The sequence below is a fragment of the Solanum tuberosum genome, unplaced genomic scaffold (assembly GCF_000226075.1).
Source record: "Solanum tuberosum cultivar DM 1-3 516 R44 unplaced genomic scaffold, SolTub_3.0 scf00217, whole genome shotgun sequence".
NCBI lineage: Eukaryota > Viridiplantae > Streptophyta > Magnoliopsida > Solanales > Solanaceae > Solanum > Solanum tuberosum.
Window position 1 is genome coordinate 197,228 of NW_006239142.1, and position 26,666 is coordinate 223,893.

At 34.3% G+C, this 26,666-nt stretch overlaps 1 protein-coding gene across 1 annotated transcript; it reads right to left on the reverse strand.

Annotated features, from left to right (window-relative positions):
- Nucleotides 1-11,264: 11,264 nt before the first annotated feature.
- On the reverse strand, nucleotides 11,265-22,650 carry LOC102588501 (dihydropyrimidinase). Its single transcript, XM_006356292.2, has 13 exons — nucleotides 22,448-22,650; nucleotides 21,353-21,520; nucleotides 20,338-20,389; nucleotides 19,746-20,015; nucleotides 19,382-19,593; nucleotides 15,236-15,356; nucleotides 14,647-14,734; nucleotides 14,468-14,546; nucleotides 13,859-13,946; nucleotides 13,718-13,758; nucleotides 13,565-13,617; nucleotides 13,066-13,222; nucleotides 11,265-11,713 (listed from the first exon to the last, which is right to left on the reverse strand). The coding sequence occupies exons 1-13, from the start codon at nucleotides 22,532-22,534 to the stop codon at nucleotides 11,528-11,530; spliced, it is 1,602 nt and encodes a 533-aa protein (XP_006356354.1). The 5' UTR covers nucleotides 22,535-22,650; the 3' UTR covers nucleotides 11,265-11,527.
- Nucleotides 22,651-26,666: the final 4,016 nt, after the last annotated feature.

A 26,666-nucleotide genomic window follows, 5' to 3' on the forward strand; every position in this document is an offset into this window, starting at 1 on the left:
ATAGTGTGTTTGTGCTCTTCTTAGTTCAAAGCTTTATATGAACCTTTGTTTGTGTGTTTGTGCTCGACTCACTAGTTATGAAGATTGTGCTTATACAGATTTATCACTGTTCACTAGATTTAATTCATCAAAAGACAAAAAATTATTGTAATAGTATTTGAATCTTTAGAAAAAATTGAGCTCCACACCATCAAAAGAGTTGTAAAGACTTATATTGTTGAATTAATAAATGACTATGCTTCTAATATTAAGGTTTTAATAAACTCTGATTTTTGTAAAACATGAATAATGGAGAAAGCTTCCAATTCAAACGAGCAAAGAGTGAATAATATCTTAGAGATTGGGCTGGTTTGCTTACAATTAGATAAGAAATCTCATGCCACCATTTCATTCTTATCATTTTGTGACACATGCTCATTCTAGTTTTTTATTTTGAGAAAGACTTGAGGGTATTTGGTAGAATTGAAGAAGAAGACACATACCTAGTAGTTAAACTACAATAGCATTTCTATTTATAATAATCTATTATCTTTATGAAAATATTATCACTGTATATTCTCATCAACATAAAAAGCATTTTTATACACCTCTTCTTGCTGAATAAGGAGAAATACCCGAAAATGAGAAGTCATAGAAGAAATGAAAAATGATAATGATCAAATTACATTATATTGTCACTTACTATTTGGAGAAATTGCTCTAATTGGGTTTTGTGATGATGATCAAATGGGTGAATTTGTTGATCTCTACAACCATTAGTGATTTGAAACAAAGACATGCTCCATTGTCTGAGGTTAGAAAAACCCAAATGTGATATTTTAATGTTTTTATAACTGACTATGATTATGCATTAAATTTGTAAGGACTTTTTAGCAATTAATCTTCCACTAGTTTTACTCTAGAAAACTAGAATTATGTTCAGTCTTTTAACATAAAATTCCACAAGTATTCTCTAAAAATCATTATCACCACAAAACATAAAATTCTTCATATAAACAATTTTTTTTTTATAAAAAAAATAGGGTTCAATTTTTTTGGTACAATCAATTGAGTGTTATTTGAATTGGGGTACATATTGTGGTATATGAATCAAAGTTTGTTTTTAGTTAATTTTTATTGTTGATTGAATGAACGAAGAAGAGAAAACACCGAGGCAATGGCAGCACCTATTCAGACATTTTTTCATGTTGCGAAAAAGACTTAATAAGTTATGAAGATTTTTTTTTTATGAATAATAAGTTGTCATTGATAATTGTCTCAAATTGATTTAAAGGTGTATGTGAGTTGCTTCAATGGTGTTGCCGGAGAAGGAGCGTGAAAATAATGACGAAGAATGCGTGAAAGAATCTTTTTTATTTTATTTTAGGTAAACCAAGTAAGAATTCTAAACAAACTTGTATAATTAATTTAAAGTTCAAGCTACCATATAATACTCTTTTTATTATTTTTATTTAGATATTAACAATATGCGAATATATTAAGAGGAATTTTTTTTTCTAAAAATGAGGTGATCATATAGTTTTCTGTCTATACCGTCAGGGGATAGTAATTTATCTCAAAAAATAACATATATTAAATCCATACTAGCATGAAATAACTTAAATTAAATCCACTAACATAATTTGAAACTAAGGAAGCAAAATAACTTAAATTAAATCCACTTACATAATTTGAAACTAAGGAAGCAAAAACATTCTCATGAGGAGAAAAGGTAGAAATTTTTTTTTTTTTTTTTTTTTTGGAAAATAGAGAGAAGAAAATCTCCTTTAATTCAACTCTATATCAAAACAAAAAACAAATTTTTAAGTAAATACTATTCATTTTTATAAACTAACAAATAAATTTTAACCAACTTCATTTCTCTTAATACTTTTTACTTTCTTTTTAATAATATCTATCCTTTAATTTTCACCTCTAGTTTCTTAAGGCAATGGATATACTTGAATAGTTTAGAATATTTCATGTTCCATAAAAATTAGAGGCTTTTATATAAATGAATTCAACACATAATTACTTTCTTCCCAAAAAACTTCCACCATTTTCTCTCTTCTTTTTTCTATCTTCTTTCACAATGGCAAAACAAAGGGAGGTATGTTCTACATACATTAAGTGATTTTTTTTAAGAAAATCTTTTTTGTTATCTTGAAGATTGTTATTTTTCTTGGGTAAATTCTCACATATTTGTTTCTGCTTTTCTTTTTCTTTTGAATATTGTTTTTAAGTTTTTCTTCTAATGTAAAACAAGAGAAAAAGTGAATGTTATTTATTTTTTTGACATAAATGATCATAAATATAAAGTGAAACATCTATCTTTATTAGTTTTGTAATTTTATAATTTTGTTTCCTTCTGTATTTTGGGTTTGTGGCCTTCAAGAACAATGATTTCTAGGGAATAAAAAGAAAAAAAATCCTTTACATCTTTTGTTGGTTTAATTCTACATTTTTCTTCTTTTTCTTTTAAAACAAAAAACTATGATTCCCATGATCATTAATGACATTTTTTTCGTATCATAGATACTGAATAACTCGTATAGTCATCGTTTCACTAATTAAAGTTTATTTTTTCTATATAGAGAAATGGATCGCCGTCTGTACCTCAATTTGGAGCATGGCATCACAAGACCGCGGACGATCTTAATTTTTCCATGGTATTCTCCCAAGCTCGTGCAAACAAGAAGCAGAATAGACACAACATAGCACACCCCAGCCCAGGAAATGAGCAAGAGATGCTTGGCAAGTACCAAGATGTATCACCAAGGGTAGAAATACTTTTTTCCTTCTTCTAACATTAGGAAAATTCATTTGCATATATACACATATATCCTCACTTTAATATATCATGAGAGACTTTACCAGAGGTAATGGTTCGAGCCTTGACAATGGAGTTCTCCTTGTTGGGAGCGCTAAAACCCTCCATAATGAACTTTTTACTGTGAGAATCCGGATTAGAGTGGCCAATGGGCTATGAATACAAGATGATTAAACAAAAAAATGAGACTCTCAAAGACAAACATTCCTTTAGTGATACAATGGGAACTTCTCTTTGGTAGGGAACGCTAAAGCCCTCCATAATGAACTTTTTACGGTGAAAATCCGGATTAGATTGGGCAATGGGTTAATAATACAAGATGATTAAACAAAAACAAAAAATGAGATTCTCGAAACGAACCTTCCTGTAGTGATAGATTGGAAACTTCTCTTTGGTATGGTAAAAACATGATAAATCCCTTATTTTGATAAAGAAATGATTTGTGGATCTAAACTCAAAACCCAAATATTAGCTTATGTGAGAATAAACCAAGTCTATACAAGGAGACAACATATTATTCCCTTGTCTAATGTAGGACATCGCCTAGCTCTAGACGTTTAGAGCGTAGACAACATAACATGAAGGTCCAAAGTTGGTAAACCAAAATTATAGATAGGTCTATACATCTTAATTTGTTCCAACTAGATTAACAATGATACTGAACTTAACTAATGACCATCCTAGACATCAAAGTTCACTTGATCTTTGAATTTCTCTGCTTTTAACGATTTATAATTCAAACTATCAACTTCACTTTAACGATGTCCTTCAATTCGAACTATCCCAGTGCATCAACCACTGGAATATCAACTAATAGAACATATAAACTATGATTCTCATTGTTATCATTCATGACCAAACTTGCTGATTTTATCAAATATCATTTATTGTTTCTCCTTATGCAAGTTATTCTAGTTTACAATAAAATTAATTGTCTTTCATATGTACCTTAGAGAGTGGGTAACTAATAGTATCATCATCATTTAACTAATAGTGTTTCTAAATTTGTAGAAAAGTAGTTCTACTCTAGTGCCTCAAGTCGGAGCATGGGATTCAAAAGATCGTGCCAACAAGAAGCCACATAAACCTGATAAAACACACCGAAGCCTAGGCAATGAGCAAGAACTTGGCAAGCACCAACATGCTTCAACAATGGTATGAAAAATTACATCTCTTGTAAACCTTAAATAGTTAATTTACGACATCTGCAGATGCATCTTCATTTAAGCATCATACAACTCTCAAAGACAAACTTTCCTTTAATGTTATTGTTGGGATTTGTCTTTGGGGTGGAATTGCATGACTCCTTCCCTAGAAAACACTCACTCGTACCTGACATGCACCAAAACAAGCATAATTCGATACTTAGGTTTCACAAGTTTTCTAGAAAATGATAAGACATTGGGTGTGTTCGGTACAGTAGGAAATAATTTTTTATTTTCCCCATGTTTGATACTTTGTCAAATTTTCTGGGAAACATTCTCTACCAAAAAAAGTTACTTAAAATGAAGAAAATGACTTCCCGAGTCGAAGTAGGAAAAACAAATTCCCCAAGTGGCATTCTAACTTGATTGTGTCCTCCCCACCCTCGAACACACCTCATCTTCACCTCGACTCCCTCCACCAATAGTATTTGTCTGCATTTTATCCAAATACTTTTAGGATAATATTTTTTTTGCTTATGTAGCAAACACAAGAAGATAAGTAAGAAATGCACTTATTTTCCTCAAAAACATAACAACATACCTAGTGTAATCCCACAAGTGGAGTATGAGGAGGGTGGTGAGTACGCAACCTTACCCATACCTTGTGAAGGTAAGAGATGTTTCCAAAGGACCCTCGGCTCAAGTAAAGCATACCAAAATCAATATGAAAAGGAAATACAACAACAAAGAAGCCATGTTGGAAGTAACTGAGAAAAAAACTGTAGCAACAAAAAATAATACGATAACCGAAGTAAAGAAAATAATATGTAATGACGAAATAAAAAAATAAGATAGTAGAAGAGTAATCATAATAATATTGATAAGAGAAATTAGACAACACTCGGCTACCTACTACCCTTCTTTCCCATTCTTTGACTTACATACCTTCTTTTCTAGGATCATACCCTTAGTAAGTTGAAGATGTGTCATGTCCTTTCAAATCACCTCCGTAAAATTTGCTATAGCCAAACTTTCACACCTCCTTACTGGGGCATGTGTGCACCTCCTCTTCACATGCCCAAATCATCTCGGTCTCACTTCCCTCATCTTGTCCACCACGGAGGCCACTTCCACATTGTCTTGAATATCTTTGTTCCTAATCCTATCCCTCCTAGTATGCCCACACATCTATCTCATCATCCTCATTTCAACTACTTTCATATTCCAGACATGTGAGCTCTGCATATGCCAACACTCCCCATACAACAAAGTTGGTGTAACAACCACTTATAAAACTTACCTTTAAGTCTAGGTGGCACATTCTTAACACACGAGACATATGATGTGTGCCTCTATTTCATCCAACCCACTCAATACGATGTAACAACATCGTCAATCTCCCATTTTCTTGGATTATTGATCCATGACTTAAACTTCCAAGTACTCTGTTTTAGTCCTTAATTAAACCCTTTAGACTCCAAGGTCTATCTCAAAAACCTCTAGCCTATCATTAACTTCTCTAGGAGTCTCCTAAATCAATACTATGTCATCAGTAAATAGCATACACCATGACACCTCTCCTTGGATATGGCGCGTCAGTTTATCCATCACCAAAGCAAATAAAAGAGCTAAGAATTGATCCCTAGTACAACCTTATCCTGACTTAGAAGTGCTTTGAGTCTCCTCCCACTCCTCCCACTGTCCTCACTCGGGTCTTGGCTATATTGTGGATGTCCTTAATCACCATAATGTAAGTTACATGCAGACCCCTAGCCTCCAAACGTCTCCATACGTAAGTCTATCTTCCTCTCCCCATATTGATCCATCAATATCCTTACGAGATGAATAACTTTTGTAGTTGAACACCTCGACACGAATCCAAATTGGTTCTTGGTCATATACCCACCCCTATTCACCCTCATCTTCATCGCCCTCTGCCAAATTTTCATAGCATGTCTTAGCAAAGCTTAATACCCTTGTAGTTATTGAAATTTCAGATACCACCCTAGTTCTTCTATAACGGGTTCTTTGTATACCTACATTGTTCAGGCATTTTTGACGTCCTAAAAGTGACGTTAAACAACTCAGTTAGCCACTCCATACATATTTGGCCCACGCACCCTCTACTTTCTCATCTTACAAATGACCTCTTTAACCTCCTCAAATTTTATACCTCTACAATACTCAAACTCTCGACAACTCTCACAATGCTCTAAAACTAGCACAATAATCATGTTCTGCTTTTCCTTCAAGAGTTTATAGAAGTATGTCTGCCATCGTCATCTAATATGTGCCTCTTTCACCATACTTCCCTTTCCCGTCTTTGATGCACTTCATTTGGTCTAGGTCTTGCGCACTCCCCTCTTTTGCCTTAGTGAGCCTATGCAACTTCTTATCCCTTCCTTTTTCGTGTAATTATTCATACAAGCGCTAAAAGAATATCATTTTAGCCACTGTAGCAGCTAAATTCGCTCCCTTATCGCCGCCTTATACCTCTTTCTATTTTCCCTCTTAGTCTTTGTTGTCCATCAACTCCATCTAAGCAACCTTCTTGACTTCTATTTTACCTTGAACTTCTCCATTCCACCACCATTCCATCGATGTCCACCAACATTACCCCTCCAGACCCCAGGACCTCTCCAGCTACTTCCCTAATGTAATTAGTAGTCATATTTCACACACTATTTGTGTCCCCACTACTCCCGAAGCCCCATCACCATCAATTTCTCCCCATATCTTGAGATTTGGCAATAATCAAGCCACCCCATCTGATCCTCGATAGGTCTTACAAAGCCCTCTTCTTCCTCTTAATCTCTAAATCCATTACCAAGAGCTTATCTTGAGTTATAACATACTCACTCGGATTAACCTTGAAGTCCTTATATATACTTTTATCACACTTCCTGAAGAGAAAGACATCTATTTGAGTCTTAGCCACCATGCTACAGAAGGTCACCAAGTGATCCTCTTTCTTGGGGAAACTTGAATTTGCTATCACAAAATCAAAAGCTTCAATGAAGTCCAAAAGTGAAACTTGTCCTTCATTTATATCCCCTAAACCAAAACCCTATGTACATCAACATAACTCCTTGAAGTTGTCTTGATGTGGCCATTGAAATCTCCTCCTATGAATAGCTTCTAGGTGTGTGGGATACCCCTCACTACCTCATCCAAATCCTCCCAAAACTACTTTTTAACCTTTTCAACCGAATCCGCTTGTGGTGCATATGCACTAATTATGTTCAAGGTAAGTCCTCCAGTGACTAGCTCAATCATCATCATCATCCTATCATTCACCCTCCTAACCTCAACCACTAAGCTCCCTAAGTTTCCTATTCACTAAAATGTCTACTTCATTTCTATTCCCCGAGCCTCCCCAGTACAAAATTTAAACCTGTTAACATCTCAAGCGTTAGTTCCCACCCATTTGGTCTCCTGAACACAAGTTATATTGATCCTCCTCCTCTTGAGAACCTTCACTGACTGTATAGACTTTCCCGTCAAAGTATCTATGTTCAGCTCCCTTGTAACCCTTGAACCCAGCCCCACCCGAGGACATGTCCTTACTCTACCATCATTCACCAAAGCAACAATAATCTATAAGCTGTTATAATGAAGGGTTTACTAAACTAACATCATGACAATAAAGAGTCTAAAATAAATGAATGAGAACTAAACTTAAAAGGCACTAATCGAGAATAAAGATAGGTTGGGAACAGAAAACTTAAAGATAGGTTGGGGAACAAAAAACTTTACTTCATACTGAACACACCCACAATTTTTTGTTTCGCTAAAATATTTTTCATATAAATTGTATAAGGTTCGTCCAAAGTCTGTCCCTCAATTTGGAGAGTGGGATCAAAAGAGTGGGGGTAGTCCTGATTACTCGAAAGTGTCCCCTCAAGCTCGTGCCAACAAGAAGCAGCATAAGCATGATTCAACACACTGCAGCTTGGGAAATGAACAAGAGCTTGGCAAGCACCGTGAGGTTTCACCCAGGGTAAGACATGCTTTTTTCGCTTATGAGATACAAGACAAACTTCTCTTCAGTTGTACAATGGAAACTGTCTTTGGTACAGTATAAAACATGATTACTACCCCCTATTTTGCATGTCGTTAGACAATTTACAGCATGAGTAGTATGCTGTTCACTTAGAGGAGCAAATGACCTTAGGGGTTTCAACATTGTTCCTACTTACTCCCTACACGACTTGAAAGGCTCGACCAACCAGTTAAAGGAGGAGATGCTTAACAGTAAAAGTTAACAGCATTTTCTAGCATTTAAAAGGGTCCTCCATATGAAACTAGTAAAGGTAAGAAAGTGATAGTATGGTTTTGCTTGAGAAACATAAGACAGAAAATCCTTCAACTCTTTTTTTTTTTTTGATGACAATCATGAAAATCCTTCAACTCTTTTTCAGTTAGGTACATGAAAACAATAGGTTCTGTCAGCAGTCAAAAACTATAGATTACTGTTTAAACCCTTCTCAAAATAGATTGTCTAAACCCATTTTCCCAACTGGGATAGGAGTGTCTAGTGGGGGTTGGGAAAGGTTATGAAGTTATTCATACGTATCATGTATTAAGATTTAACTCAATCTACTTGTGCATTTTACTAGATCTATTACCTACTGCTGGTTTGGAGATTAGCAGTTGCACCATTGACTAGGAAGGAAATATTCATACATCATCCCACACAACTCTAGTCTGTATAGTTTGTGTAAACAAAGGGGGGATTTGACCTGGGCGTCAAGGATGAGAACAATTACATGAGAAGAGAGAAAAAAGTACTGCACATATTTATTGTACGAAAATATAATGCATCTGCCAAAGGTGTGGCTCATCCCAATTCTTGATTTACCCGATGTTGGCCCCCATATTATGTTGTCCACTCTCCAGTTGCCACATCTGGGCATGCGGGGGATGTTGGATAGCTTTTCAACTAACACAGTTTATGTTATTGTTAATGTTTCAAAACTTAGATAACATTTCAATTGTTCTAGAGAGTGGGTTACTCATGGTGTTATTGTGTCACTGATAGTTTTTTTTTTTTTTTATCTTTCTGAGTCTTTAGAAAAATAGTCCTATGGCAGAGCCTCATTATGGAGCATGGGATCAGAAGACTGGGAACAGTCCAAATTATCCCATGGGGTTGTCCCAGGATCGTGCCAAAAAGAAGCAGCATAGACATGGTTTAGCACGCCACAGTATGGGAACTGAGCAAGAGCTTGGCAAACACAGAGATGTTTCACCTATGGTAAGAACTTTTTTTCCTAAATTTGAGACAAGCTTGAAACTGAAATTTTGAAATCCCTGGAATTGTTTCAATTCGAGATCTGATTTCGTGATCTTGTGGAATCAAAATAAAAAATATCTGCTGTTTGAGGTTTAGAAGATATTAAACACTGTCGAAAAAAAATTGGAACTTCAAACTTGACTTTCCATTTTTGGATATTTGTGGAGTACTTGGCACTTGAGATCGATTTGGGGTTATTTGAGCTCAAAAGATTGAAAGACAATGTACCAGTTTGAAGGTTTGAAGCTTGAAGAAAGAAACTTGAAACACCTTCAAAAAATTTAACAATGTCCAATCAAAACAAAGCTTGAAGGTGTTTCAAGTTTCTTTCTTCAAGCTTTGGATATAAGACTTTGTTTTGATTGGACATTGTTAAATTTTTTTCATATAAGTTTAGTCATATATGCCCGAAGTTCATTCATATATGCCAACTTCAGACATTACGCTTTGGAAAGACAAACTTCTAAATGCGTATATCAGAAGTTTGTGAATCTAATTTCGAAGCGGTTACACTTGGAAAAAAACTATGATCTTCGGCTATGCCTTAAATAAGAGTCCTAAAATCGGTTATCTGTGCACTTGCCCCAAACTTTCTTCCAGGCATATAAAAGAGACTTGTTTCTGGTTTGGTAAACGCATGATTACTGGCCTCTATGAACCGTATTCACATGATGAATATCATAGAAATATGGATGTTAACATAGATGGGTTGTCATACAAGATTGGAAAAGAGTAGCAGGACACATCTAATACAGTGTGAAACTAAACAAAGGATAAAATGAGAGAATGTCTCTTAGGATAGTTTGGTCATGTCTTGTAGACCTTCATATGAACCGTAAGTATGTACAAGAACATGATGATTGAAGGTGATAAAAGAGAAGGGAAACCATTCCTGAAAGTAATGAGTCAAATTCGATGTAGGATGTAAAGTAAACCTAGCGTAGACCTCCATACATGCCGTAAGTTGGTATGGAAGTATTGGTTCGGAATCCTTTTGTTTTGATAATCATTAGTTTGTCTGAGAAGAAAAAAATTTAGTATTGGAATGCAATTGACCTAATTTGAGTGCAAGGGTACAAAACAGAAGTATGTTTTCTAGTCAGAATTGAAACTTCTGACAAATCAAATATGAACAAATTTGGAGGTGATTCACTTAGTGCACCTAGAAGTCTATTTAATGCGTGAAATTATTCCCTTTACAGCAGCCTGTCTATCAAATTATTTATTTAGCTAACAAGTAATGTGTTCATTTTGTTCACATTTTTAATCAAGCACTTCAATGTTGTACTAGCGATGAATTCCATATTAATCATCCATAAACTACTATGAGATTTGTACAAGAAAGATACTCACCAGCTCTTAATAACTTATCAGATGGTTTCATAAATCTGTAGAAAACTGGTTGGATGTCTGTACCTCAATTTGGAGAGTGGGAGCAAAAGACTCCGAGTGAGACCAATTATTCTATGGTGTTCTCACAAGCGCGCGCCAACAGAAAGAAGCACAAGAGTGATTTAACTCATCGTAGCTATGACTTTGAGCAGGATCTTCTATCCAGGGAGCGAGAGAAAGCTGCCACGGTAAGACATCCTAATCTCAAAAAGATTATGTTACAGTAAACACCTCTACAATACTGTAAGTAACAGATAGAAGGGCATATTGGGGTTTGTTCTGATCCATATTCGTCCTTGCTTGACGCCCTTGGATCAGGACATGCCTAACAGTATGTACCGATATAGCTTAAGTTTGTGGTTACCTCTAATCATTTTGAACATGTCCTTTGTGCAGAGGAAAAAGAAGAAGTTCATGACCTACCTTAGTTGCTGTCTTCCTGTATGATGCCGTGGTTTTTAGTGTGAGCGAGGACCCCCTTTGTAGCAATCTTGAAATGACTATTTCTCTCCTGTATTCATATATGAAAACATGAGAGAGTTTTATCATTTTACATCAGAGTATATATATATATGCATTCAAGCCTCTTGCTTGGAGTAAAAATCAAGAAAATTTAGCAATGTTATAATCAAAAGCTGTGTGATTCTTGGGATCTACTTTTATTCTGCACTACGAAGTAAATGCTCAAACTCCATTCAGTAATCCAGCTATACACCATTGTATAACATCCTTTATGGAATAAACATAAGTTTTATAAAATAACATTATATGCCCAAGGGCCTATCTGCAACTGCAAGAGTTTGAATGTCCTTAAGGATATTCTGTATTTACAAGTAAATAGAGAGACTCTTTCTGCTCCTCATAATGGAAAGTGAATTTGCCAAATCAAGTCGTTGACCGTTTTACGGGTGCTCTCAAAGAAGAGAGATACTTTGCATCTGCCTTGTCTATCCCATCAAAAAGATAACTGAAAGGTGGCATTTCAATGTACTTGCCAGCACCAGGGATGACTTTCAGCTCATCATTTTCCCAAACAACCCTTCCTCCTGCAATTGTAGTTTCAACCTTTCCCTGTATAAGGAATAAAATGGGAAAAATAAAAAAGAACTCACAGGTTTAATAAATTGCAAACACAAAGCGGTGGCAATGTTTGACAATCAGTAAAAGGAGGGGCTGCTGAAATTTGGTGTACTTAGTGCAAAAAAAATGTCATTCAGAAAAAAACAAAAAGTTAGTGAAGGGTTCAATTATAGAAAATATACATTTCAAGAAAAATATAGTGTTCCCTTTTCGCGACAATAGAATTTTTTTTATGGGATTGGACAATTACAACTTTTAAATGACGTGATTATTTATGAGAATATAGATTCCAGCAAAATGTAATACTCGACTGTTTAAAGTGCTTCTATATATGTACACCATGATACCTAAAAATATACTGAAGGCACAAGTTCTTAAAAGGTGACATTTGATTGCAGATTTTTTTACCCGTAATGTCACACACGATGTAAAGCATCCTGGTTAATATTTAGGTTAAGGTCGGAGTTCAAACAGTATTAAGGTGAAGTTTGACAACAGTTTTTCCTATGTTAAATAAAGGATGAATCCACAATCATATTCGTTATAGATTGAATATAGACCTCTTTCTTAGTAATGTACATAGCCCATATGTAGATAGCAGGTTTGCAGGATTCTCTTTTATTTCTTACCATAGTTGGCACCTAACAACAACTACAACATACCCATTGTGATCCCACAAGTGCGATCTGGAGAGGGTAGAGTGTACTCAGACCTTATCCCTACCTTGTGTGAGGTAAAGAGGTTGTTTCTCACTAGTGCTATGATACCATGTGAGAAATATTGGAGAAAAATATTGTTGAATTGTGTATCTACATTATTTCAGACTCTATTTATAGACACTATAATACAATCATTTACCAAGTAGGATTCTATATACTATCTTTATTCCTATTCTAAGTAGGATTGTATATACTATTCTTGTTCATATTCCTATTCTAACGGTACCGATCACGTTCTGTCCAATCATAACACACCTCTGTTGTCGCTTCACTTCTGGTTACATCATATGATTTAAATCCTACATCAAAATAGATTGTGCTGTCTTCCATCGAAATATGCTTGGAAATTGTTTATGGTGATGAAACTGATGTATTTCCAGTCAGGGTCACTGGAAAATGGCATTGGAAAAGAGTACTACAAGGAATTTTACGAAAGGAAATAAATCAAAACGAATAAAGGAAAATATTCTAGAGTTGCTCATTTGATTTGGCTAACCATATTCTGCAACACTGATTAAGTAAATTCATAAGAACATCAAAACAATAGAATCACTGCATTCGGCAATGTTCTACAACATAAAATTATGAGTAATACATAAACCTCGATAATTTGTGAATGCTTACCTTGCCTGTCCAACCCTCATAGACATTGGTATCTGTCCTATAATGGTGTGACTTTGAACTAATCTTGAAGCTCGAATTGGGATTTAAAATTATTATATCTGCATCAGACCCAACAAGTATTGCTCCCTTCCTTGGATAGATATTGAAAATCCGAGCACTAAATCACAAGATCAGATATTTCCAGTTAAGCTTCCATAATAAGACAGTTGCATTGTTAGAAATTGAAATACAGCGATTTAAACCAAAGAAGAAAGCATAAGCATCAAGCTGGTTGAAATAAATATCAGAACATCTGCTAGTCGAGGTGCACGCAAGCTAGAACGAACACCATGGTTATCAAGAAAATATATATATCAGAACATCTGCAAGACTTTTGGCCAAAGTTTAGGAGTTTACAACTATCGTAGATAAAAGCCTGGTACTTAAGTGGAAAAGGGTAGAGGGGAGGCCCCATTATCCAATTTTTGAGAAGTTATTCAGAAAAAGTTGAGTAGTTTACCATTCTGTGCTTGTTATGCGAACATAATCAGTGACAGATATCTGACCAGAGGCCTGACAAAACCATCGAAAGAAAGTAAACAATATACTCGCATAGGAAAATTTATTTGAGCATCATGCTGTAATTAGAACAACAGAAAACGTCACAGCTTACCACCATTGTATCCCAAACCAAATGCATTCTCTCCTCCATACCTATAAAGAAATGGTTACACTGAAGAACTTAGAAATACATTAGAAGGAAGATAAAGACACAGCAATAGATATGTGTAAGGAATAAGAAACTTTTGCATACCATTAACACCATTTGGTATTTTCCGGAAATCGCCAATTCCTAGGGCTTTCTGAGTTGAGTTGAAGGTACAGTGATCAGTTCCTACCAGCTGCATATATGAAACCATGCTGATTAGTTGTATAGACTAGAAAAGGAACGCTAATGACTTCTATCTTGCTCATATGAGTAGATGGATGGATCATAAGACGGAAAAGTGGAATATCTGAGTAGTGTTTGGCCATGATATTTTTGCACTTTTTTGGAGTTGAACTCCGGAAAACACGTTTGGCCATAAAAATTCAGAAAATTCCCGAATTCAACTTTGAATTTCGGAATTTTCAGAAATTCCAAAACAACAAAAAGTTGTTTTTCACTTTTTTAACTCCAAATTACTCACAAAAATTCAAAAACAACTCTAATTTGTGTCATGGTCACATACAACTCCAAATTTCAAATATCATTTTTCACTTGGAAAACAAAAACTACTTTTTTCAATTTTTACAACGAAACATGGCCAAACGCCACCTTGGATATTTCCTATGGCCAATGGAGTCCCCCAAGTAGCTTTAAACTTTGTGATAGCACAAAAAAAGCATATATTGATATCTATACAAAGATCAGGATTGAAACCTGCAGAACCCCTGCAGCAAGAGCTGCTTGAAGAGCTGTTCCATGACCTACTGCTCTGATTGGTGGGCTCATGACATACCTGAAATAGTAAAAACATTTACGGGCATCTTATGCCATCTATGAAGGGAGAAAAGAAAATAAAGAAAAGCTAAACCACAAAGGAAAAAAATGATTTTTACCTTGCTGCAAAATGGAAGTCAGGGTCCCAAAGTACTGAATCATTAAGAAGTAAACCTGAAACGACTGGCTCCCCAACAACTCTTTGACCTGAAATGAGATGGTAAATTTAGTATAGAGGCATAAGTGAAGTCCCATGAAACTGGCATCTGAAGCTGAGTTTTTTGATAAATAACATTAACATAGAGGAGAAATAGTTCCAAATCAAAGAGTACCCAAATAAACGTGTCTAGAGAGGAGACAAAAACGCGCACAGTGAAAGTTAGAGATAGAAACACTGCAAGTACCAAGTTAAGTTTTGTTTACAAGTTCCCAGTTAAGGTTGGTAAGTTCAAAGTAGAGTAAACAATTTGGTTACAGCAAGGAGCAGAAAAGAGGACCCTCATATCAAAGGATCTCCATGGTCAATTAAAAAAAAAATAACAAAAGTTTAGCCCCAGAATGGGTTTGCATGGATGATATGATGGGAATACTTACTAATATTCCTTAGAGGGGACAATTAATCATTGCAAATTCACCATAAAGTAAGCATTACAAAGCCACTAATCCAAATTTCCAACAATTATACTATTCAAACACTTTATGCCAAACCTGACTTCCGAGCTCTGGCAATTTCTTCCATCGCATCAATACTCATGACATGAACAACATACAATGGAGTGTTCACAAAGCTAGCCAAACGAATAGCTCGAGCAGTAGCCTCTCCCTCCAGCTGCAATTATTAACGACATTGCAAGGAACACCATTAGGTAAGTTATTCAAAGAATGAAATAGCCATGTCAAATCAAAGAACAAACATTCACAATCAGTGTGAGGACATTGTTGGCTTGAAAGAACAGAAATATGACAAATAACAAATATTCTTGAAGAAATCACCATAATCTAACATATATTTAATTCATACAACTACATAGCATCAGCACTTCTGAAATTATATGTCCATGATTATCCATAGGGTTGTTCACGGTTCGGTTTGGATCGGTTTTTCACTACAAGGAAACCAAACCAAGTAACTCAGTTTTTCAAATGTTGGAATCGAACCAAAACAAACCATACCAATTAAGTTGGGTTTTCATCGTTTTGGTTTTTGTCGGGTTTTTTGTTTTATTTGGTTTTTGTTGGTTTTTTATAAAATATATGATAATATACTTCCAAGCACATATTAGGTCGACTATATTACAACATAACACTACCAAGTCAATAACTCTTTAAGAAAAGAAGGAAATATATATATATATATATATATAGCTTCCTCCAAAAAAGTATGCATTATCCAAGAATTTAGTCAATTATAAGGGAATATAATAGAAGTTCTTACAATGAATTTTTTGTGCAAAAAATTAAAGATTTAGTTGTGATATATCAAGATATCTTGACGATATTTGAATTAAACGATGATGAATAATTAAAAGAGTACAAGTTATTTTGAACATGAAATAGATTCTTGGCATTACCAAAATAAAAATTACAAATCAAACTAGAGAGTGAAGACAAGGAATTCGATTACTATAAACGAAACACTTAGATTATGAACCAAGAGTGTAAAAGATTAATATGCACCGTATGTGTGTGCGCGTGCGCGCGCGCAATTACAATTTTTTTAATATGTGCTTAGATAGTCGATTTGGTTTGGGAGTTTTCGGTTATTTTTTGCTTAAAACCAAAACCAAACCAAATTATGTCAGTTTCTAAAATATAAAACCAAAATAAAACCAAGAAATGTTGGCTTAATCCTTTGTTTACGATTCTATTTGAATTTTTGAGCAGGAGATGCTTCCAGGTGTTTCCTCTCCCGAGCGGAGAAAACTCAAGGTGCAAAGCGACAAACAATTCCCGAGATGCTGGAAAGGCTCTCTCTTTGCTGCATTGTTGCTAAGGCTAGTACTGGAGGGTGGGTTTAGAAAAAGGCTATCCACTAAGCAAAAAAGGGATATATGATCCTTGGCTATCCAGTGCTTATTAGAATAGAACCCTTACCTAGTTTTAAATTATTTTTTACTTCGGTTTTTCGTGAACACCCCTAATTATCCATGACTGCCTTATCCAAAAAACAATATGATTATCCATGGTGACAACTATAGTTACCAAGCATCTACACACCTTGTGCTGTGTCCAAAAAATTTCCCATTATATGACCAATGGTCACTCACCTATCCTATACTGTCAACATATGCAGAAGACCTAAACATGTTATTTCTTATTCATATGCAATCCAACTATATGTATACACATAAGCTTGTCTATATGGTTTATTGAGTAAACTCATATATTCAGTTTACTTAACTAATAGGAATTAAAGAAGTGCTTCCGTTTCTTCATCGCAATGATCACCTACATAACTTATCTAGAAAGTAAGTTCTGTCATGTCAAACAATACATTCACATTTTTGTACCTATGATACAGAACCCTCATCCTACTTTTAATTAATTAATTTCACAAAAGATTACCAGAATAATAGTAATGCCACAATTTCATTGGTGAAGTTGTCCAAACGAAAGCTATTAAAATGATAAGTACTTCTTTTTAAGATACAGTTGGCCGACTGTAAAAACTTTTTCTACCAAATGAGAAAGCGTACATATATTCAAGAAAGAGAAAGGGAGAATTCGAAAGGAACCTTAACCACATAAAAGCCTGAAGTAGAAATACTTTACTTCACTATACCTATCGAACTGTAACAAATAGAACCAATTTCTTGTATTGTTGGTCAGCAGGCCTTAATATCATTGCCTCAAGATATGCATTGTAATATACACTCCATGCTAGAAAATGAAAAATATTTCCTACATTGGATGTCCTAGACATTATTCTCTGTTCTTATCACTTAACTGGTTCTAATAATGAGAATGCATTAACTGGTTCTAATAATGAGAATGCATTACCATCCTACATGTTGAAGTTTGCTTTTAGTTACTGCAGTAGTTTTTAGCAAAATAAGTTAATTAGTTTAAGATGAATTTGAATTTTGAATTTTAGTTAGGTTGTTTTGAATTATTGAGATATTTTAGGTTGTTTTAAATTTCAAATTATGCAGATTATATTTTTATGTTGGCTATTTAAAGCCCCTCAATGCTTAATAAAATCATTGAAAGCTATTGAAAGTCATTTCAATCCATTGAGAGACATTTTTAATCTTATTGTGCTGCCCCACTTTTAAAAAAACACCAACAGTGGTATCAAGAGCTTCATTGATCTTAAGGGATCTGTGAAATCTTCCAAAAACTACCATACATTTTTAACCCGTAAGGGTTGCCTTTTTAACCCATCAGGGCTACCCATTTTAACTCATCAAGGCTACCTTTTCAACCCGTGCTTTTTTCAACGCACAGGCTTTTCTAAATCATTTTTAGCCAAAATAATGGCAAGCAGTAGTCTCTCTTTGAATGCCCCAAAAATTTTCACTGGTGAAAACTATCAGATTTGGTCAGTGAAAATGAAATCATATCTTGAAGCCTATGATCTGTGGGAAGTTGTAATGGAAGATGTACCCTTACAACCTCTCCCTGCAAATCCTACCCTTGCTCAAATTAAATCTCATTCGGATGAAAAAATCAAAAAATTCAAAGCCAAAACTGTAATTCAAAATTCAGTTGTGGATTCGATTTTTTTCTAAAATCATTGCTTGTGATACGGCAAAAGAAGCTTGGGAAAAATTAAAAAAAGAATATCAAGGAAGTGACCGAGTCAGGCAAATGCAAATTTTGAATTTGAAAAGAGATTTTGAATCTCTTAGGATGCAAGAGGATGAAACTATTGTTAAGTATTTTGACAAGATTTCTTTTATTGTTAATAAAATCAGGTTGCTTGGCGAGGATTTCAAAGATGACAAAATAGTAGAAAAAATTCTTGTGACAATTCCAGAGAGATTCGAATCTAAAATTTCATCTCTGGAAGAGTCTAAAGATCTCTCTACTATTTTGTTGAAGAACTAATAAGTGCTCTTCAAGCACAAGAGCAGAGAAGAGCCTTCAGGCAAGATAATGTTACTAAGGGTGCCTTTTATGCACAAAACAGAAAAGAAAAAGGTAATTATCCTCTTTGCAAATACTGCAAAAGAAAAACACACTTGGAAAAATTTTGTTGGTGGAGACCTGATGCAATATGTGGAAATTGCAAACAAGTCGGTCATGTCACAAAAGTGTGCAAGATTAAGAACAATCTTCAAGCACATGTCATGTTACAAAAGTGTGCAAGCCTAAGAACAATCTTCAAGCACAAGTTGTAGAAGCAGAAATCGAGGAGGAGCAACTTTTTTAAATTGCAGTATCTAAAGCAAAGGAGGAGTGTTGAAGTTTGCTTTTAGTTACTACAGTAGTTTTTAGCAAAATAAGTTAATTAGTTTAAGATGAATTTGAATTTTGAATTTTAGTTAGGTTGTTTGAATTATTGAGATATTTTAGGTTGTTTTAAATTTCAAATTATGCAGATTATATTTTTATGTTGGCTATTTAAAGCCCCTCAATGCTTAATAAAATCATTGAAAGCTATTGAAAGTCATTTCAATCCATTGAGAGACATTTTTAATCTTTTTGTGCTGCCCCACTTTTAAAAACACACCAACACTACAACACAAATTTCTACCAAATAATTGGTTTTTTTCTGGAAGTCAAAGCTCCGGCTACTTGGTGGCAATAGGGAAAAAGTGCATGCATGCATGTTGACAAGCTAGAAGACAGAAAAGACTAATTCAGCTTATTCCTAGGCATGAATGTTGAAGAAAAATAGGTTGACTTTACCACTGGAGGCCTTGATAGTGCATGTCCCTCTGGACCAGTAATACCAAGTTCGATCATTCTTTTTTGACCTTCAAATACAGCATCTCCATTTTCTGCATGAACCATAGCTAAGGCACCAAGGGACTTGCACTTCTTCAATCCCTCCATCAGAAGCTCATCATTAACCATGAAGGAGCCTTTGTAGGCAAGGAAAAATTTGAAAGAGTTGATACCTAGGATAAGAGAAATAAAGTCAAGCGGAGTACCTAAAGAGATACCAAAAAGTGCAGAGAGGAAGATGCTTCCCATGAACTACCCTGCAAGAATGAACCGAAACTTAAAAAGTATTCAGATGAAAGTAACACTCTCTGGAAATAAGTAAAACCTTTCTCCTTGACCATAATTTCCATCTCCTCTGATACAGTTTCATTCCATTTTGTAATTGCCATGTGAAAACCATAATCCATGCATGACCTCTTAGCTTTCTCTACATAAGCTTCATAGCCTGCAGATAAGCTTCCATCTACCGGAATAACAAAGTCAATATGCATTGTTGTTCCACCAGCTAATGCGGCCGCCTGTCCACTGAAGAAGTCATCAATTGTCTCAGATCCCATAAATTCCATAGCAAGGTGTGTATGAGGATCAATTCCTCCTGTCATTGTCATAAGAATCAGCAAGCAAAGGTAAATTGTCTGTTAGCCAAGGTTTACTAGTGAGACTGTTTATTAGGAACTATAATTTCGAGAATATGCTCTCATGTATATTTTACCACTAAGACTGGAATATTTTGTATTAAACACAAACTCTGCTAATTCACATAAAACGTACATAAATGGAACTGATGTAAGAGCTGCACATATGACACTAAAAAATATTTGTCTACAGTAGTCATGCCTTATGGGTCTTTTTTCTGGCAGGATTAAAAAAGCAAAACTACAATCTGAGCCCCTCAGCCCTGAAGAAAGAAACTCTACCTGGCATGACAAACTTTCCAGTTGCATCGATGACTTTGATATCGTCACTAACCTGCAGATGGTCGTGAGTTGTGCATCATATTCAGATGAAAAGCAATGAAGTTACCCGTTAAGGATAAAGATAATCAACCAGTGAAAACATACAAAGAGTTTCATGAATAAATAAAGCCAGCTTGAGGGCACAGCTGTTGCGTATTAGCAGGTCAACTTAAGAAGTAAATGGAATAAATGTGACCATCGCACTGACCAACAAGTGAAGACACAAAAGAACCTAAAGCACAAAGTGGAAGGAAGGACTAGAATACTAAGACAATTCTCCCGGCTCAGCAACTTCAGCATCATAAAATGAGAAAGCAAGAAGTTCTTTCTATCGTGATAAAGTAATCAGGGCAAGTTATATCCAGTGATAATGATGTGACATTTAGAAAAATGGTATGAAGTCGAAAAAGCAATGTTCATATGATCCTACACCCATATATCCAACAAAGTATGTCCAGGGTTTTTTAAGCTATCCTCTAGAATCGCGTCTTATGACTCTTATCCATCTCTAGACTAATTAAAAACATATTTTCCTTGCAAAATTAATCAGAACTGCCATTTTCTAGGGCACAACCAGGATTTCCAAATATTTTTCCAGGCCTGAGCATTCTAGCTCACAGTTCAGACATGATAATCTCATGTTATCATATACCATATGAATTCATTTGGATTTGACTTCAGCTAAATCCAGAAAAAGAAAACAAAACAAGAAGATACTTAACCAGTCAAACTTTCACATACGAGATGCGTTTTCTGTTTGTTCAGATAGATACCAGAATATTTGCTAAACCATTTCGTTATTCCACCAAATAAGAACAAAATGTGGCTAGATACAAATGAATTAAGAACAATAATTGGCATCAAATTCAGCTATCAGCTCAGAGAGATCAATCACAATAGACAAGAGGCCCAACTATTATTCACTTCCCAGTCAATCAAGAAAACTCAAACCAAATAGAGAAACTTCAACAATTACCTTAATGTTAGGCTGCACCGCTACAATTGTTCCATCTTCTATATACACATCAGCAACCTCCTTATGATGAGCATTCACTACAGTTCCTCCTTTTATCAGTATCTTTGATGAAACCGACGACATAACATTGCACTCAGAATCTCCATAAATATTTGTGGCATCACAAAACTGAGAAAGATTAAAAGGATTTAGATTTTAAACCATCCTTCAAAAAAAGAAACTGCTTGACATTGATATGAAAGGCAGAAAATTCTATCTATTTTCTTTACTCCTCAAACTTTACATACTACAGTTCATATTCCTCGATTCAAATGGAAGTTCATCCACAAAATCTGGAACAGTTCATCGAGTACTAAAAACAGAAACAAAACAATGAAACAAATCAACTTATTAGAAAACCACCCGAAGATTCAACAGAGGTTGAGAGTCCTGAGGTATTAGGTTCAAATCCCAGCGGAGCGGAGACAAAAAATATTAGGTGATTATTCTCATATGTCCTCTTAGTTGCACGGACTCTTCACTCTTGATGCCGCATCCATGTCGGATTCTCCAAAAATGCACTATTTTTGGCGAATCCGACATGCACCCGTTGACATTTTTGTAGAGTCCGAGCAACATAGATTGTCCTAGCCTAAGTGGACAGAGTTAGCTGATACATGTTGCTGGTGTGAGGTGACATGTATCTCATGGAATTAGTCGATGTATGTGAAAACTGGCCCGAACAACACGTTCATCACAAAAAAAGATTCAACCAGATTTCATTTCCATTCATCTGTCAAAGATACACTTCTTGGACAGTCTAGTCTAGTATAGTGGTCAAAAAGTCATAATTCAAACTTTTGCTAATAATGGTTTAGTCATCGTTATTTGAAATATTGAGAAACTCATTTGAGGAGTCTTTGAAGTGGAAATGATGATGTTCCCTCGCAAAAATTCAACTTTTATTCATGTCCAAACACAACTCCGATTTCCAAATTATTATTTTCTTCGTCCCAAAATAAGTGTCAAAAATTCATGTTACTAAGAAATCAATAAACTTTTCATCATATTTAATAAATATCTCTTGAAAACTCAAATTAAATAGAGAAGAAAGACCTGGTTATTGTTGGATTCGGAAAGAGGGAAAAGAGCAAGCACCGAAATCAAGGGAATCAAAGATTGAGCTCTGAGGAAAAACTCCATTGAATCAAATTGTTGAGTAAATCTCTATTAGTTGTGATCAAAATTGGATAAAGATTCCATTGCAATCACTTTTGAGTTTTGACTTTCAGTTCAATTGGAAAAAAAAATGGGCCTCATCTAATTTTTCTTTTTTATTTTATTTATTATTTAAAAATAATAAACATTTTAATTAAGTTAGAAAATGGGCAAACTTTTTTTCTCTAATGTATGTCAACAAGTCCATTTTCTCAAGCTTCTCTTTTTCAAAGTCAATTATCCCTCCTCTCTTTTGTTCTTTTTTTTTTTTCTATCATTGATGAAGCTAATTAATTCGACCTTATCTTTTAATATAAGGTTAAAATTTTATTTTATTTTTAATTTCTAATTATTAGAACTATGGTTTAATAAAAGAAAATATTCATTAAGTGAGAAAATATTGAAGTCTAAAGACAAAAGGAAAGAAATTGTTGTCAAATTTTCAAAACGCCAAATAAATTGGGGATGAAATCAAAGGGGCAAAGGCGCATGGCCCCCTATCTTTGCTCTTTGTCCCTTAACGAACGTAACGTTAAAGGCAAGGCCAAGGTGTAGGGGCCGAGCGCCTTATTGTAACTCTTTTTTTCTAATTTGTAATCCAATATTTTTTTTCTATGGTTGTAATGATCCTCTGGGTCATTTTTCTGAGTTGTACTCTCTCTGTTTCATTTTATGTGAGGTAGTTTGACTCAGCACGAAGTTTAAGAAAGAAAGGAAGACTTTTAAAACTTGTGGTCCAAAATGAATGGTAGAAATTTATGTGGCTGTAAATCATTTCATTAAGGGTAAAATAGACATTTTATTGTTAAATTGTTATTTAATATATATAGAAATGTGTTATTCTTTTTGGGACTGACTAAAAGGAAAATAAATCACATAAATATGATTTTTTTTTGCCATGCTTTAAAGTGAATGCTTAACTATTTTGGTGGAATGATCTGCGAGGCATGCTTTAAAGTGAATGCCTAACTATTTTGGTGGAATGATCTACGAGGCATGCTTTAAAGTGAATGCTTAACTATTTTGGTGGAATGATCATTTCGTTTGTAAGTTGGACTATTATACTTGCGATTTTGCCAACTGAACCTTTAAACTCACTGAAACACAATACTTCTTACCATTAACCAAACACATGTGACATTAATATTGTTGAGTTAAAATATTTTGTCATTCCATGCGTTTTAATATGAGTGAGTATAATATTCTCACATAAATTGGGACAGAGGGAGTATTATTTTTGGCGTTTAAAGATTTCTTATAGCGATTCCAAATCATTTATGACCTGCTTGAATTGTAACACCTCGCAAATGTATAGCTCAAATAAAATAAGGAAAAATGTAGAAAATTTGAAGTTCGCAGATTTTTGGGAATTACGGATCGTAAATTGAATTACGGATTGTGAAATGGGTCTGTAGATGATACTTCAAATTTTAGGAAAATTGAGTTAGTGTTCACGAGATGTGTTAAGGATCATGGATGTGCTTACGGGTCGTGAATAGGCCTCGTAGACCAAGTCCTGAAACCTCAGAGATTCATAACCCCAGATTATTTTCTACGAGCCAACAGTAAGAGTCGTACAAAGGACTATAAGTCGTGGTTTGGGTCTCGTAGGTCATTGTTCTGTAATTTCAATTTTATGTTTCTATGGATGCCCATGATGAGTCGTAAAACTTTCTATAGACCATAAAAGGGTCTCATGGATTGAAAGTTCAAAATCCAGGATTTCTTTTCTGATTTCTATGGACAGGATTCCAGGGTCCGTAAATGAAATCACGGATCGTAAATGTTCTCGTAGAGTTCTTCCGTCAAATTTTAATCAGGGTTATTTGGGTATTTTCTCACTATTTTAATTCTCATACTATGTCGTTTTGGCCTACTCTAAGTGAGTTTAGGTGGTTTCTAAAGACTCTAATGTCAATCCCAAATCAAATTTCTTCCCTCTCAAGTCTTCTCCCTCAAGCAAGTTAGGGTTCCAAAGTTTCAAGACAAGTTAGGGTTTCTACTTCAGGTATGTGAGAACTTCATTAATGGATTCTTCTTCACCCATTGAGTCCCAAAGAAACTTCAATTTCTTAAGTTATAATTTCCCTAAAACTAGAGTTTCTATTATTTTCACGAGTTCTTATTGAAATTTAGTTTCTTCTTCATGATTGATCTTCAATTGCATGATTTTGATTATAATTTAATGTTTTCAATGATATTTTCATGAACTCATAGCAAACAAGTATTTTTCATGATCAAGATTATGCTATTTTCAGTTGCATGTCTCAGATTTTCATGAATTATGATGCTTTTAGATAAAGTATCTCTCAGTATATTTTCATATATCATGATTTACATGCCTTCAGATAAAGTATCTGTCAAATTTGTTCAGTTATCATGATTTATAACCTATTCAGTATTTATCAGTTAACATGATTTAGTTGTATTTATCAGTTATTATGTTTTGTTTTTGTTGGGAGTATACTTAGCACCGAATGACCTTAGGGATGAATTTTTTTGTTTAGCATCAGTAGACCTTTAGTAGCAATCACTAAGTTCCAGAACTATACATGCCATCGTAGAATTTGTCTCAGATAGACATTAGCTAGTGGATCTACCTTAGCTCAGATACCAGGTTCTTACCTTGGCAAGTATTGAACACTCTATTTTTGATGTAGGAGAAGTACATTGAAATCAATTTAGTAACTCACATGGTTTATGTCGGTTTTAGTATCTCCCACAATCAAATTTTCAGTTATTGCATGACCTTGTACTTATGTATTTCAAATCAATATATCTCAGCTTCGTATTATTTTACTTAGTCATTGCATCAGCATGTTTTACAGATTTAGTATCTTCCGATATCATGTTGTTTATGCATTTTTCCATACTCAGTACATTCAAAATACTGACTGCATACTTTCTGCCAATATTGTTTGATAATATAGGTTCTGACACACATCTTTAGGCCCGTTGTTAGTATAAATCCGATCAGCTAGCAGACGAGTTCATGGGTCCTCATCTATCTGAGGATAACCTTTATGATTTTCTTTCGGTCATTACTTTTAGTTTTTAGACATATTAGAGTTAGCTAGGGATTGTCCTAGCAAATCATATTAGTAGAGGTTTTCAAATAGTCAGTTTTGATTTTCGCCAAGTATGTTGTCTTTTAGATTTTTTTTATCTCAGTTTTATGGGTTCATCCAGCCATTCAGTTTTAGCTTCCGCGTATATGTTTCAGTTTTCTATTAATTTTAGTAATCTTAGTGTCATAAATAAATTATAATTAAAATTTGATGAAAACATATATAAGATATTTAAAATTGTTTATGAAAAGTAATACATTTTGTATGTATAGTTATAAAATAGATGTATATAATTTGTCGGTTCGATTCAGTTATTTCTTTGAATTTTTTAAACAAAATCAAAACCAAATAAAATATTATCGATTTTAAAAAATGTAAAATTAAACCCAAATAAAATTGTTTTATTTAATTAATTTAGCTTAATTTAATTTTTTGATTTGAATTTATTTTTATCCAAATTGTGAACACCCCTAGTTGCGGCTCATGAAAATTGATGGTGACAGTTACACTCTAGGACGTTGAAGCTATTCTAATGAGGTATGTGGAAAAGGTAGAACTAATTAATTGGAAATTAAAAAAATTATTCTTATCCTTAATTCCATGTCCCCTAGTAGTGGACTTTCATTTGTTTATTAATTAGTTGGTAAACTTGTATGGTGCAATTGTAGTTTGTTAATTTCTCTATAGTTACTATGTGCCTCCTTATCACTCAAACTTATCTCTAGCTTTAACTTAATTCTATGCTGTGAGGATGAAATATATTTGCAACAATTACCATTCAGAGTGTTGAGTCATTTAGGCCATCCAAATACAAGAAAGCAAAAAATTAAAGCAAGGGCCTCTAACTATTCACAAAAGACAATTAAACCTTATTTGTTTCAAATCTTAATCTTAATTATTTCAGATCTAGTCATTAAGTTTGTTTATTATTAAGGTCTGAATCTTAATTATTAATATGTTTGTTTTCCTTATTTTACAACCACTTATTAATGAGTTCGAATGATTAAGATGTATGATAAAGTCTTAATATCACTAAGAAGTTTGTTGCA